This window comes from Pristis pectinata, chromosome 6, assembly GCF_009764475.1.
Source record: "Pristis pectinata isolate sPriPec2 chromosome 6, sPriPec2.1.pri, whole genome shotgun sequence".
In the NCBI taxonomy this organism is placed as follows: domain Eukaryota; kingdom Metazoa; phylum Chordata; class Chondrichthyes; order Rhinopristiformes; family Pristidae; genus Pristis; species Pristis pectinata.
Genome location: NC_067410.1, coordinates 7,796,089 through 7,810,595, shown reverse-complemented (window position 1 = coordinate 7,810,595; position 14,507 = coordinate 7,796,089). Strand labels below are relative to the sequence as shown.

Below are 14,507 nucleotides of genomic sequence, written 5' to 3'. Positions count from 1 at the left end.
GCTAATGTTCAAATTTGCAGCAAAATTAAAATGTTTGATTTTTTAAAAAAGTGGATCTCACATTGGATTTGTTTATGAAAAAGAGAAACCTTGCCTCCATGTGCATGGATATGAAGGGGAGCTGCTGTTTCAAGTCCATCTGGTGGGCTGGGTGTGCAGTTGCAAGCATTTCTTAATCATAAGATGGTGAAATCCACACAAAGATGGCACCACGCAGGTTGCACATTCAATATATTTCACAGGTGCTTCAGTTACCTAGCAAAGCCTTGAGGCAGCTCTCCAAGTCCATACAGTGGATAGAGGTAGGGACTCTTGCTGTATCGAGCCAATGATTCACTGTACAATTTAATTCGATTGATAGTATCCAGGCATGGCTGATCCAAGTAACTGGAAACAAAAAGGAAAAAAGGTCAAACAGCTTCATGACAAAAATATAAAAATCAAACAATTTTTTTAAAAAAAAATGAAGGCACTTATTTCCCTGTTAAATTCATAGCCAAATGCAACACCTGAACAACCGAAGACCAGAAGGATTTTGTCAGCACATTATAATCAATTCAGTTTGCACTAGCCTTTAGCTGGGGGAGAATACTGAACAGGAGATCAGGAAAACTCATTTCCTTGGAAAAATTACAACCATTAATTAGTTGTCAAAAAGAATTCACCAAAAAGAACCTCATTCTTTTAAACACGAGGATAGTATCTTATCCAACACATGATTTTGAGAGAGATGAATTGGGCAGATTCTGGGAGGATGCCTCCCTGTTTGGAGAATCTTATCTATGAATCATAATGGAAATACAAGAGATTACCCATTTAGGACAGAGATGAAAAGAAAGATCTTTACTTGGGAGCGAGCATATCCTTGGAATTCCCCAACTCAAGAGGACTGTTGATGTATGGTTGGCAAGTATATACAAAACTTTTCCAACTTAAGCCTTGAACATTAAAGAATAAATTAGCCAGAGAAATGAGAGAGAGTCGGAGTATCAACTCTTGTCTCGTTAAAATAGAATCAGGGAGCTGCAGAGCCTTTTCCACTTCTATTCTTTGATGTGTGCTGTGGAATCTTTCATATCCATTTGAATTGGTAGACAAGTCATTCATTTAAAGTCTTATCCAGTGTTGCAGTGAACAAGTCATCAATGCCTCCAGTACTTCCCAAGGAAGTTCAACTCATAAAATGTGCTCAAAATCTTGATAAAGTATCCCAATTCATAATCTTCCATACTTAAAAATTGATTATACCATATCAATTAATACCCCAGAGTAGATAGTGTCACATCTCAACTCTATGAAGCAATTAAATCAAAGGATAGTCCAGCCAAAAGTTACTTTGACATTATTTTCCTGGTAGTCAGGAACTGGTATAGACTTCCAAGCACGTCCTTGGTCCAAATCTTTGGTGAGGAAGTTTGAAATATGAAGGAAAGTGCAAAGAGCAGTTACTATCATTGAGGATGAAGGTGTATTTGCAGCTTCAATGTAATTGTCAAAAAGTTGATTTATTGTCATCGGCAACCTTGATGACAGATAATTATACAGAACCCAAGTGTGTGTTCATTACTGCATTGGAGTGCCTGCTAAGTTATTCAAATCACGGAAATTAAGCACAAAGAGCTATCCATATCACCATGGCATTGCTAGCTCTCCAATGGAATTATTGACTACAATTCCCTTATCCTTAGCGTATACTTAAGTAATCCCATTTTAAATGCTATTTTCCTGTCTCTAAGGAAGCACTCATTGCCCAAGTAACTCTATCAAGGGAAGGTTTCAAAAACTCACCACCAATTTGACCATATGTGGAATTGATATATAACCCCATCTTTCAAATTGTAAAGCCATTATCAAGCCACCCTTCATTTTAAGTAACACTTCAATACTCATGTGATGCTTAAAAAGATAATTCCCTGGTTCAACAGTGACAGCATCGTCAACTGATACAACCACCAGAACAGGAGAGGGCGTACTTGCATTGCTGTATTGTGAACACAAATGTGTTGCTCTTTGATTGAAATAATTCTACCTATTTCTGACTCTCTGACCCTTATTTTGAGTTTGTATCTATTAGCTTTTCAGCATTTCATCACCCAAAGTGAATAATAAGGTAGCAATTTAATCAATCACTATTATAAATTTGGCAACTTCAAATAGACTAGCTCGTCTTCAGAGATAAGCGAGATGCAGGAAAGATTTTGGAATAACTACATTTCCACAAGATGAGTTAAATATAATATCAATGGTAACGCACTCATCTGTTCTGTAAAGAGCCAATGCATGTCCTGTGAAATCAATGACATCTTGCCCCAGGTCAAACTTCTTGTAGACTTCTCGCATCGTGGTCTTTTTGGGCTCAATGCCTTGGTAAGTTTTAGGGTCATTCTCATCAAAGCCAACGATAAATAACAAGAGCTTTCGGAAACGGCGTTTTTCAAACATGCCCATAAGATCTGAAGAGAAAAAGGAAAAATTGAGAGTATTTATTGGTATGTTATATGCTGTTTGATCACCTTGTTCTCTTCTCTCTCCCAAATCAGTTGGTCTGAATGCACATGGATCAGTGAATGATGATGAGATAGCAAAAGCAAAAATTTATAGATTTCAGAACTTAAAGTATTATCCTTGTTCACAAAGTTTAAAAAAAGATTCAGCTTCTGCTCTATTTCTCAGTTTCCTCCTTCTGTGACATAAACTTCTGCGACCTCAACATTAATTTTATTGTGGGCAAATCCAGAAAGTAATCTGAAGTGAAGTACAACTCCTGGCAGCAGGTCATAAATTATTCTACAAATAAATTAAAACTTCACAAAATTATATGGAATTCAGATCTGGACCAAAACTACACTGACAAAGCAAATATCTCATTTCTCCCAAGAGCAAAACAGTAAACCCAGGTTAAATTAGCCTTCAAATTAAGATTCCTTGCTCGATTCTCTCCACATACACACTTTCATGACTGCCCCATTCTTCAGTTGTATTATCTAAAAGAGATAAAACTCAAGGTTGACATTATCTTTGCACGCCCTTCCTCCAATTTCACAAGGGTCCCATGCTCCAGGACCTTGGCTTTCACTCAACTTTCTCAATGTTAAAATAAAGCAATGATGAAAGTGGCAATGTGGACTGTAACCTGCTAACACTAAGCACAACACCCTAGCAACACGAGACTAATAAACAATAGAGTCAGAGTAATACAGCACAGAAAGATACCCCACAGCCCACCACACCCATGCCAACCATCAAGTTTTTGATCAGTGATTTTTAAATCTTCCTTAGACACTGGTGAATTGTCAAAGACCAGGAGAACAGCAAATGTGATTCCTTTATTCAAGAAGGGTAGCACAGATAAGTGAAATAATTACTAGCTACCGAGTCTTACGTCAGTGGTGCAGAAGTTATTGGAAAAAACATACATTAACACTTTTACACATCAACACATTGGATGTGAATGTACATGATCAGCAAGTTTGCAGTTGATATGAAAATTGGTGGTATTGTAGATAACAAGCATGGTTAAGGCTACTGCATATCACCAGCTGGAAAGTTGGGTGGATCAATAGCAAATGGAATTTAATCCCAACAAGTGTGAGGTGATGCATTTTGGGAATGTTGATGAACAGGGGGACCATGGGCTACAAATCCACAGATCCCTGAAAGTGGCAGCACAGGTGTACAAGGTGGTGAAGAAAATATATGGAGTGTTTGCCTTCATTGGCCGTGGCACAGAATATCATGTTAGACTAATATCATGTTAGTCCACATCTGGAGTGGTGTGTGTAGTTCTGGTCTTCACACCATAGGAAGATGTGACGATGCTGGAGAGGGTGCAGAGGAGATTCACCAGGATGTTGCCAGGGTTGGAGCACTACAGTTCTAGTAAGAGACTGGATAGGCTGGGTGTGTTTCTCTTACAGCAAAGGAGGCAGAAGGGTGACCTGATAGAAGTATATAAAATTATGAGGGGGATGAGTAGACAGTAAAAATCTTTTGCCATGGTGAAGGTGTCTAAAACAAGAAGACATCGGTTTAAAGTGAGAGGTAGGAGATATAGAGAGGAGCTGAGGGGGAATCTATTCCCACAGAGGGTGATTGGAGTCTGGAATGTGCTGAACAGATGATGGAAGCAGATACTCTCGCAACATTTAAGCAGCATCTAGGCAAGCCCTTGAATTGCCGTGGCTTGTGGGTTAAATGGGATTTGTGTAGACAGGTACAACAGGCAGCATAGACACACTGGGCCAGTTTCTGTGCTGTACAATCCTATGACTCTGAAATTCTGAAGGACAGGATCAATATACACTTTGAAAGGCGGGGATTGATCCAGGATAGGCAGCATGGCTTTGTTGACAGGAGATCTGTCTGACTAATTTGATTGAGTTTTAACAAAGAAGTACATGGACGAGTGAGTGGGCGAGGGAGTGCGAGGGGTTCCCAGTCCCGGAGTGGGCGAGGGACCGTGTGAGCACATGCAGTTCCCATTGCTGGAGGGAGTGAAATGCTGCCTTAGTCAACTTATGGAATCATTTGGACATTTTCCATCAGCAGATATGTTGATGGAATTGCAACCTGGAGTAGTGCCATGAGGGATGACTTCAAATGGCGACATTTAAAAAACAATGAATTAACTACAACAGCAGATTAAAAAAATTATTCCCACTTCCAGAGGGATAAAAAAGTTTTATTCTTGTCAGCAAAGAGCCACTTTAAACAAAATAATGGAAAAACACCAAATGGTAAACAGCAAATTATATGCATAACTTCTATTCCCAAGTGTGGCTGAACGAGGGGGATTTGAGGGGGTGCACAGTACCATTGATGAATTGTCACAATATACAGTTATATATTAACCATCTGATGTTTTGTGTGCAGATAATCACATCCAGAGAAACACACTCATTGCCAGGCACGTTTCCAAGTAGAAAGATCAGACACTCAAGTATTCAGGATGCAAAGCTGGGGACAAGTGACCAATGCTTCAAAAGGAAGAATTAAAATCAAACCATATTTCCGGCATTTCAAAACACTCACAAGCATATAACCGTAATCCAAAAGTTTCACCTCCCAATGGTACAGAACTCCCTTGGCACTGAACTGAAGTACTAGTACAGATTGTGTGCCTGTGACCCTGCATTTTGTTTGATGCCATGTCCTACTCACTGGGAGCCTCCCCACCATCCCCCAGTTAAGGCTGACAAAAATGAGATTTCATTGCACTTCAGTTCAAATGGATTGAAGGGACACTGCAGTCACAAACACTTTGGGAAAAAAAAACTTCTCAAATGAAAACCCTCTACAAAGATAAAGGAGAAGTAAAAGAAAATTATTCAGGTGTTTCCACTCACCAGTAGCTAAAGCTTCAGTCTCTGTAGAAGGAACTTTGTGGATTTTCCCCATTTTGTAGACAAAACTTCCTTCTACGACCTTGAAGTCTAAATAACGGGTGACCTCTGTGTAAAGCAGCATCTTAACAAGCTGTCCTGAAAAGGAGCCACCAGCAGTTTTGTAGAATATACAAGATAGCCCAGCACCACACTGAAAACACAACTCAATTCCACTGTGATATGCAATCAAACATCATATATTTAAAATGACCTTCTGAAGACGAGTTAGGATCAGGAAATTGGCACAATCCATTCTCCCAGAAACAGTATTTGAGCACCAAACAGTGATAATTGAAAATAATCACAAGCAAGGGTGCCTCCAGGGAGGGCGAAACAGAATTAACCTTTCAGCTCAATAACCTTTCGACCAAGAGAATACCATGAAATGTCAGTGATCTGAAACAGAAAAATCAGATTTTCCTCACCCAAGTATTCTTAATATTTTCTGGTTTATTTCAAGCTTCTAGCATCTGCCGTGTTTGCTTTTCAAACAACGATAGCTGTCCTTAATTCATTCAACAGGCCAAGCGGCAGCTGTGAAGGAGAGTGAAGGAGACTCCGGGTTTCCCCCTGGTGCTCTGGTTTCTTCTCAGTTCCCAAAGACATACTGCCACATTAATTGGTCACTGTAAGTTACCCCTTAAGGTTGCTAAGTGGCAAAAACAAAGGCGAGTTGATGGGCACATGAGTGAATAAGTTCTTGTGCTACAGGAAAATAAGGAGTGGTGGAAAAAAAATCAGACTTATTGGATTGCTCTGCTCAGAGCCAGAATGGGCTAAGTGGCTCCCTCCTGTGTCATTACAAGTCTACCAGGGAGGAAGGAGGCTGCAAGTTAGACTTCTAGTTGACAAGAGCAACATTTTTATGTACAGATCCTCCCTGGGTTACTACAGCCATACTGAGTAATTGGAAAACTGGTGGGATGGATTTGTCAGCTGCTGCAGGAATCTTCTACCACCTGGGAACAGGGTTTGTGGATGCATTTCTGACTTGCAAACCAACAATTCGCAGGAACAGAGCTCTGCCGTAACCTGGGGAGGACCTGTAATGGGAAATATCTTCAATGATTTACATTTTTAGGCAGTGGCTCATCAGGTGAGAAAACTGCCATCTTGATACAACATCACCAGAGACAGCAGTTGAGTCAAAAGGAAGACCTGTGGCAAAGGCAGCTCAGAAATTACCACACCAAAGTCATGGATAATCATCAACTGAAAAAAAAACAAAAGAGAGACAAGATATTCAATGTAACTTTCAAAAGCAAAATTGTGAGTATAAACCCAAGGGCTGCCAGTGCAGGAGAATGAAATGTATTCACCCAAAATTCCATATCGAGGAGCTCCTTAGAACATCCTCATCATGTATACCAAGTGACAATGGCTTGCATTCCCTTTGTTATTAAACAGTGAGAGATTGCAGAGCTCTCAAATGCAGAGGGATACTTAGATATTTGTCACAACATCAGAACATCCTAGTTCATGGCTTGCAAAAGGCTAGTGTGCAGACACAGCAAGTATTTTTAGGAAAGCTAATACAATGTTAATGAATATACAAGTGGGTAGGTTATGTTTTTGTTATATAGTGCACTGGAGTACTGTCTCCTGAGCACTGTTGGTCTCCTTATTTAAGGATGGATGTTAGCGCACTGGAAGCGGATCACAGGAGGTTTACCAGACGAATCCCTGGAATGGGTAGGGTGTCTTACAAGGAAGAGTTGGACATGGTAAGGACATCTGCTGGAGTTTAGAGAAGTGGGAGGTGACTTGATCAAACACACAAAAGCCTTTGGGTTCTTGATAGGATGGACGTTCATCAGATGTTCCCTCTTGCAAGAGAATCCAGAACTAGGGCTCACCTTTTTAAAATAAGTCGTCATCTATTTAAGACAAAGACAAAGCAACTTTTTTTGTCCACAAGGGTTAAAAAGTCTTTGGAAGTCTCTTCCTCAAAGGACAGTGGAAGCACAATCCATGAATTTTTTTTTAAAAAGGCAGAGGTGAATAAATTCTTGGTAAGCAAAGGAGTGAAAGGTTACTCTGGGTCAACAGGATTTCAGAGTTGCAGTCACAATCAGATCAGCCATAATCTTATTAAATAAAGGAGAAGGCCAGTGGGGCTGGGTGGTCTAATCCTACTCCTAATTCCTACATTCGCTGCCCAGTAACAAATTCCAAATCAGTAAACATCCTCTAAAGCTGAGACACTTCCCTCTGCTGCAAAAGTGTGACCTCAAATTATGAGATTCGAGTTGTGTACTCAAGAATAATTATACTGTACATTTCAGTTTTGTCCCGAATCACTAAGAGAATATTACATCTCACATGACACCCCCTCCACACAGACACACTCCACAGACTGGGATTGGGGGTTGTAGCAGAAAGAGTGTGCAACAGATTTAGCCAGCCATACCTGTGACAGTATTCCAAGTCAATGTGCTCTTCACTGGTTTTTATGGTAGGATGGATTTTAATTTAAGCTCTGAATTATATTTAAAAAGTTAATAAAATGTTATTACCATTTGCCATAAGGAATTTGGGTATCAGATCAACATTCCAGTCTCTGCCTCTTCCCATAGATTCTGGAGGACCACCAGCAACTTTGAACCTTTTAAACAGCTAAAGGAAGAGAACATATTTAGTTTTTCTTGGTACCTTCTTATATCAAATGCTATGTTGCTTCCTTGTTTTGCACCAAAGCCAGCAACTCCATTTTGAGGTTAACTCCACAAATATGCTTTGAAGAATTACTGAAACTAAACTCAGGACTCAGAAAATGCCTTACAATTAAATATAACCCTGACTGCAAAGCAGGAAATGCAGCACCCAATGTTGTTCATAGAAAGGTTCCACCAACAACAACTTTGAATGTGACAAGTTCTCTTTTGTCATGTTGGTTGAGGGACAACAATTGGTGTTCACCTGAGAGGGCCCTCAGTTAAACATGTGAAAGACAGCACCTCAAACTGTGCAAAGCTCTCGACACACTCTGGAGTGCCCAGTCCAGGTTGTGGTCTCGACCCTAAACATTCTGCTGTAAAAGTGAAAGTATTATCACTCAAACATGGCTGCCATCACAACAGAACCATGACCTGTGTAATGAATTGATCTGTATGAACGGTATGCAAGACAAGTTTTTCCACTGTATATCGGTACAAGTGACAATAATGCACCCTCAACTGTACCATTATGTGCACTTCAATTAAGTCCAGGCGGTCATGAATAGAAGAGGAAGAAGAACAACAGATGTATTAAAAACAGTTCCAATTTAGCAGAACACATTTGAGATTCTTTCCTGCAAATAGTAATTGAAGTTGTATCAAAAAATAAAGCAGCACAGAAAGATTCCACTGGCTTTAGGAATGATCCATCTAATTTTTAAATTTTCCCTTCATAATTTAGGATTCTTTATTTTATTAATTCTTTTGACAAGGACCCGCACTGTGGGCTGATTTAGAAGGTTGGATCACATGGGACCCAGGGTGAGCTAGCCAATTGGATAGAAAATTGGCTTGGGCAAAGGAGTCAGAGGATGGTAGTGGAGAGTTGTTGGAGGCCTGTGACCAGTAGGGTGCCACAGGGATTGGTGCTGGGTTTTGGATGACAACGTTGTTAACATGGTCATTAAGTCTGCGGATGACACCAAATTTGGCGGGAAACTTGGTCAGCATGGATGAGTTGGGCTGAAGGTCCTGTGTAACTTTAATTTCACGCCCCTTCCCATTCCTCACCCCGCCACCCCCGCCCCCCCCCCCCCCACAACCAACCCTTATGTCCCAGCCCTGCAATGCTTCATTCCCTTTTGAAATTTTGATCAGTTTCCACAGCCTCTTCAACCTCAACAGCACGGCAATTCACTGCATAAAAGAAAATCTCATCTCTCTTCTGGCTGTTTTGTCAATTACCTGATGTCTGTATATTCTGGTTATTAGCCTTCCTACACTATCAATGCACGTCATAACTTCTAATGACTAGCAAATTTCTTCTCATCTTTCACTGCTACAAATGAGAAAAAACTCCCAGCTTACTCAGTCTTACCAGGTAAGTGAAGGCTCTTATCATTGGTACCTTTCTAGCACAACTCCTCTGCACCTTCTCCAATGTCTTGGCATCTTTCCAAAATGTGTATTGCTCAGAATCAGTCTCCAGCTCAGCCCTAACCACTGATTTAATAACGGTTTAGCACTTGTTTTGTATGCTATGCCTCCAGTTAAAAGGGCCAGGGATCCTGGGAACTCACAAGCCTTTTCTATGTCTTGCCACCTTAACAGGTTGGTTTTGCTCCTGCACTGAGGGTAATCAGAGTTAAGATCCAACAAAAAATAATCAATCAACATAGCATTAGTGAGCAGGGGTCAGAGATGACCCACTATCTTAATGAATGGCAGTGCAGCTTTATAAAGGTCTAAATGGTGCATTCACATTCTTTAGAGGAACCTTTCTTTAACCCACATCACCAGCTTTGCTCATTCTCCTGCCCCCATAATGAAAATAAAAGTAATCGTCCTTAAAAGTCTAAAACTTCTTTTGATCAGGGAGAATCGCTCAGCTGGTAAATTGCTTTATTATTGTCTTATGTACCGATGTACATGAAAAACTTGTCTTGTATAATATCCATACAGATCAATTTATTACAACAGTGCATTGAAGTAGTATAAGGTACAAACAATAACAGAGTGCAGAATAAAGTGTTACAGTACAGAGGAAGTACAGTGCAGGTAGACAGTAAGGTGCAAGGTCACAACAAGGTAGATTGTGAGGTCAAGAGTCTATCTTATCGTACTAGGGAACCATTCAATAGTCTTATAACAACGGGATAAAAGCTGTCCATGAGCCTGGTGGTACGTGCTTTCAGGCTTTTGTAGCTTCTGCCCGATGGGAGGGGAGAGAAGGGAGCACATCCGGGATAGGTGGGGTCTCTGATTACGCTGGGTGCTTTACCAAGGCAGCGAGAAGTGTAGACAGAGTCCATGGAGGGGAGGCTGGTTTCTGATGTTCTGAGCTGTGTCCACACCGCCCCCTTTCCTGAAGTCAATGACCAGCAGATTTGTTTTGCTGACATTGAGGGAAAGGTTGTTGTCATGAAACCATGTTACTAGGCTCTCTATCTCCTGACTCATTGTTGTTTGAGATACGGCCAACTACGGTGGTATCATCTGCAAACTTATAGATGGAGTTAGTGTAGAATCTGGCCATGCAGTCTTGAGTGTATAGGAAGTAGAGTAGGGGGCTGAGGATGCAGCCTTGTGGGGCACCAGTGTTGAGAATAATTGTGCTGGAGGTGTTGCTGCCTGTCCTCACTGATTGCAGTCTGTTGGTTAGTAAGTTAAGGATCCAGTTGCACTGGAAACTAAAATCAAAATCTTAGGATATATTGACATTTCAGGCACACAAAGCAGCATAGAAACTAAGAACACATATAAGAGAAAGCCCAACTCGGTTCTGCTCTATTAAAAGTTCATGCATGACTCTTGTAATGGATTAGCCTCCCACATATCCTGTTGACCTAATCTTTTCCCTTCCCAACTAACCAACCATTCAGTTTGAGGGACATTTAAATGCTTTGCAAAGGGCAAGGCTTGACAAGATCCTAACTTGGACCTTGTCCATCATATATTGCTCAGGTCAAAAAGCAAGCTGACAAGAGGTGGTACTTTAATGTAAAGATACTGATTTAAAGGAGCACTGCAATGCTGGGAAACTGAGTGGAATGTCATTTTCATGTAGAAACTGCCTAATAATGTAAATTAATGAACACCTTTGTCAAAAGGCACAGGCATCTGAAAGGGAAAAGCAAAGTTGGAATTTCAGAAAGGACTTCGCATGACTGTTAAAGTCAGTATGGAGAAATCCAGCCATGCAAATGTAAGAGGGAGACACCTCGCTCATAATTAGCATGCAGAAACAGATGAGCAGGGAACACAGAACTGACACACGTTTATAGATCTGCTCCTCAAAAAGGTAGCTGGAATAAGGATTAAATTGTCTGCGAAGGTCTATGACATGACCAAGTTCAAAAACAGCTACTTTCCTTTCACTATACAGTTCTTGAACAGGCACAACACTAACTACTAGAGTTGAGCAGCACGATGACACTTTGCATTGAAATGCATTTTTTGTTCTAAACAGTTTTGATTTAGAACTCACCACCTTTAAGGGGATTGGAAATATAGTCAGTCAGGGCTTTCAGAAGGCAAGGAGATAGGCACTTGAAAGAAGATGATCAGCAGTTACCCATGTGGGGAAAACCTGAATGAATACACTACTCTACCAGGAGCTGGCATGGACTCATGAGACTGAATGTATTTCTGTACAGGAGACCCATGTCAATGAGGGGTTGCGTTCCCAGAAAACCATCCATATCATGATTTTCTGTAACACAAAACCCAATTTCCCACTGAATCTCACGTTATAAGTGCGTTCCTACAGGATATTTCTCTCTCAGCAGTAATGATGAATACCACAGCTGCTGGTTCATGGCTTTGGTGGGGGGGGGGGGGGGGGGGGGGGGGGGGGGAGACACTTAGCAGTTTCCAAAGTAAATCTCTTAAAGGGCCAACGACTGTTTGGATACACAAGTGACTGCAGATGCTTATCACCTTCCAGCTTTCAGTTTGAATGGAGACATATACTGTTAAACACCTATCAAATATAGGTAAGTTAGTTTAATGATATAACTCACAACAATAACAGTAGTCGTTTAGGCTTACAGCTTCCAGTTAACCTTGCCTGGTGCTGCCGTGGTTATCCGGAGGATAAATAATATGGAAAACTCTTGGGAGTCGGGGCGGGGGGAGTGGGGGGCAAACTGCTGGACAGCAAAATTAACTTGCTGCACTAAAATAGAAAAGCTACATTATCTGCATTTATTGTTTCTTTTGCATTTTGTGTTTATTTAATCCCCCCCCCCCCAAACATAAATTCCGTACCTTGGATTTTTGGGTAAACGATTTGTGAATTTTCTACGGGGCGAATTTCAGTAACCCAAATGGCCGTAACACAGGGGTTGCCTTTACTGTGACCCTAAATGGCACTAATACGGCAGTCGCTAAAGAGCAAGGTAGTTATTTACCCAAACAGATGTTCCCAGGTTTATTATTACCACTTTAAAAAAAAATCCTTTTAAAGAGACAAAAAGAAATCTCCTTACTTCCTCCAAAGGTGTTATTGAAGCACTTTCCCCTCCATAGTAGGAATTTTTGTCCATATGCAGCACCTTTTTCCCGTTCACTGACATGATTCCAGACAAGATACATTCCTGTAAAACAAACAGAAATTGGGATCAAACATCTGCTTAAGTTGAATATAGACAGGAGAGAGACAAAAGCACAAAATAATAATACGACTGAAAAAATTTGGTTCCATCACATCTTCAGCACAGTGCAAAGCACTTTCCATTCAATTACTTGTTCAAGTACAGATTTTTTTTAAGCTATGAAAATCACCCAAGTAACAACTTGAAGTGTAACTAATTGTTTCCTCAGCCAGCATCAAAACAAAGCTTGATCGCCAGGAGAACAATTGTCCAACAGCTGAAATCATGAGTGCACACAGGAAAAACTGGAAGATATTCAGCCTATTATTATGTGACTATATTGCTTTATCATCACAAAGGAACAAAATTAATCTCTCTCCAAGGGTGAAGAATTGACATTATCATTATCCAAAGAAGAATGCAAAGATATCTTACACTCAATCTCAATTATACATTAGTCAAAAGAGAGCAGCTGCAAAGCATACTGCACTGAAGCACAAGACTTGCTAATGTGCACAATGGTAATAAGGGTCAGTGTCACTCGTACTCAGATCACTTTCCCTTTTGTTGTTCAATGGAAGCTTCTCTGTCGGCAAAATAACTTCCAAAAGCCCTCTCACCCTTACCCCTAAAGTTCAAGCCTGTCCAAAAATCTGAATATAGAACACAGAAGAGTACAGCACAATACAGGCCCTTCGGCCCACAATGTTGTGCCGACATTTAAACCTCACCTAAGACTATCTAACCCCTTCCTCCCACATATTCCTCTATCTTAAATTCCTCCATATGCTTATCTCGTAATCTCTTGAATTTGACCAATGTACCTGCCTCCACCACTGCCCCAGGCAGCGCATTCCATGCCCCAACCACTCTCTGGGTAAAAAACCTTCCTCTGATATCTCCCTTGAACTTCCCGCCCATTACTTTAAAGCCATGCTCTTTTGTATTGAGTATTGGTGCCCTGGGAAAGAGGCGCTGGCTGTCTACTCCATCTATTCCTCTTAATATTTTGTACACCTCTATCATGTCTCCTCTCACCCTCCTTCTCTCCAAAGAGTAAAGCCCTAGCTCCCTTAGCTGTTGTTGTAACAGGAGTCTCAGCCAGAATCATTACTTCATAGGCAAAAATTAACCAAGCAATTTGATGGGTGAGCCACTTGATTCCATTTTCCTCCATGTGGAATGCAGTACTCATGGATTTTGTTTTAAATCAAACACAACTTGAAGAAATAAAGGTGAAGTCATTTTTCAGCATTTCACACACAAATGTAAGTGGCCTAGTTAACAAGAAATTGATCAACTGATTCCTCACATTCCTTATAACAAAAATTGTTGAATCAATTCAAACATAAATAGTGATAAGGCTACAAGTTGCCATGTTGGCAGAAGGATCCCATGTGTCCATTATTTTATCTGCCTCCACCTCACCATCATGTGATTCATTCTCAACCACAGGCATTGTCCTTGGCTAAATTACTGAACTGCTCGCCGTTATTTGGGCAATCCTCCGCCAGGCAAGAAGCAAAATTAAAGGTGGCAAGGCACAGAGCAGGGAATCATCTGTGCTGCTCTTAACTTTCACCCTCAGAGCTGCCCACTGTCAATTATCAGAGTGTAAAGCCCAAAATAAGCCATCTTTACCTTCCCTTCCTATTGCATGCATTGTGAGAATAACTGGTCAAGGATGTCACAGAACTGCTGGAAGCATTCTAAACAAGATTAAAAACTTAGGGGTCACAGTCCATATTAATACTTGCTACACAGATTAATAAAAAAAGTTCTGCAACATGAATTGAGGGAGCTCAGTCACAGATTAAAGAACAAGACCTCTAAGGTTGTAATCTCTGGATTTCTTCTGGTACCATGTGCTA

At 40.7% G+C, this 14,507-nt stretch overlaps 1 protein-coding gene across 1 annotated transcript in view; it reads right to left on the bottom strand.

The window, feature by feature from the left end:
* Positions 1–14,507, bottom strand: part of LOC127571372 (rab GDP dissociation inhibitor alpha-like) — a 51,235-nt gene that overhangs the window by 15,473 nt on the left and 21,255 nt on the right. The window contains exons 2-6 of the mRNA XM_052017687.1: positions 12,532–12,639; positions 7,901–8,000; positions 5,346–5,480; positions 2,255–2,453; positions 256–387 (exon numbers count right to left, since the gene is read on the bottom strand). Coding sequence (XP_051873647.1) covers positions 256–387; positions 2,255–2,453; positions 5,346–5,480; positions 7,901–8,000; positions 12,532–12,639 — 674 coding nt within the window. The remainder of the gene's footprint in view (positions 1–255; positions 388–2,254; positions 2,454–5,345; positions 5,481–7,900; positions 8,001–12,531; positions 12,640–14,507) is intronic.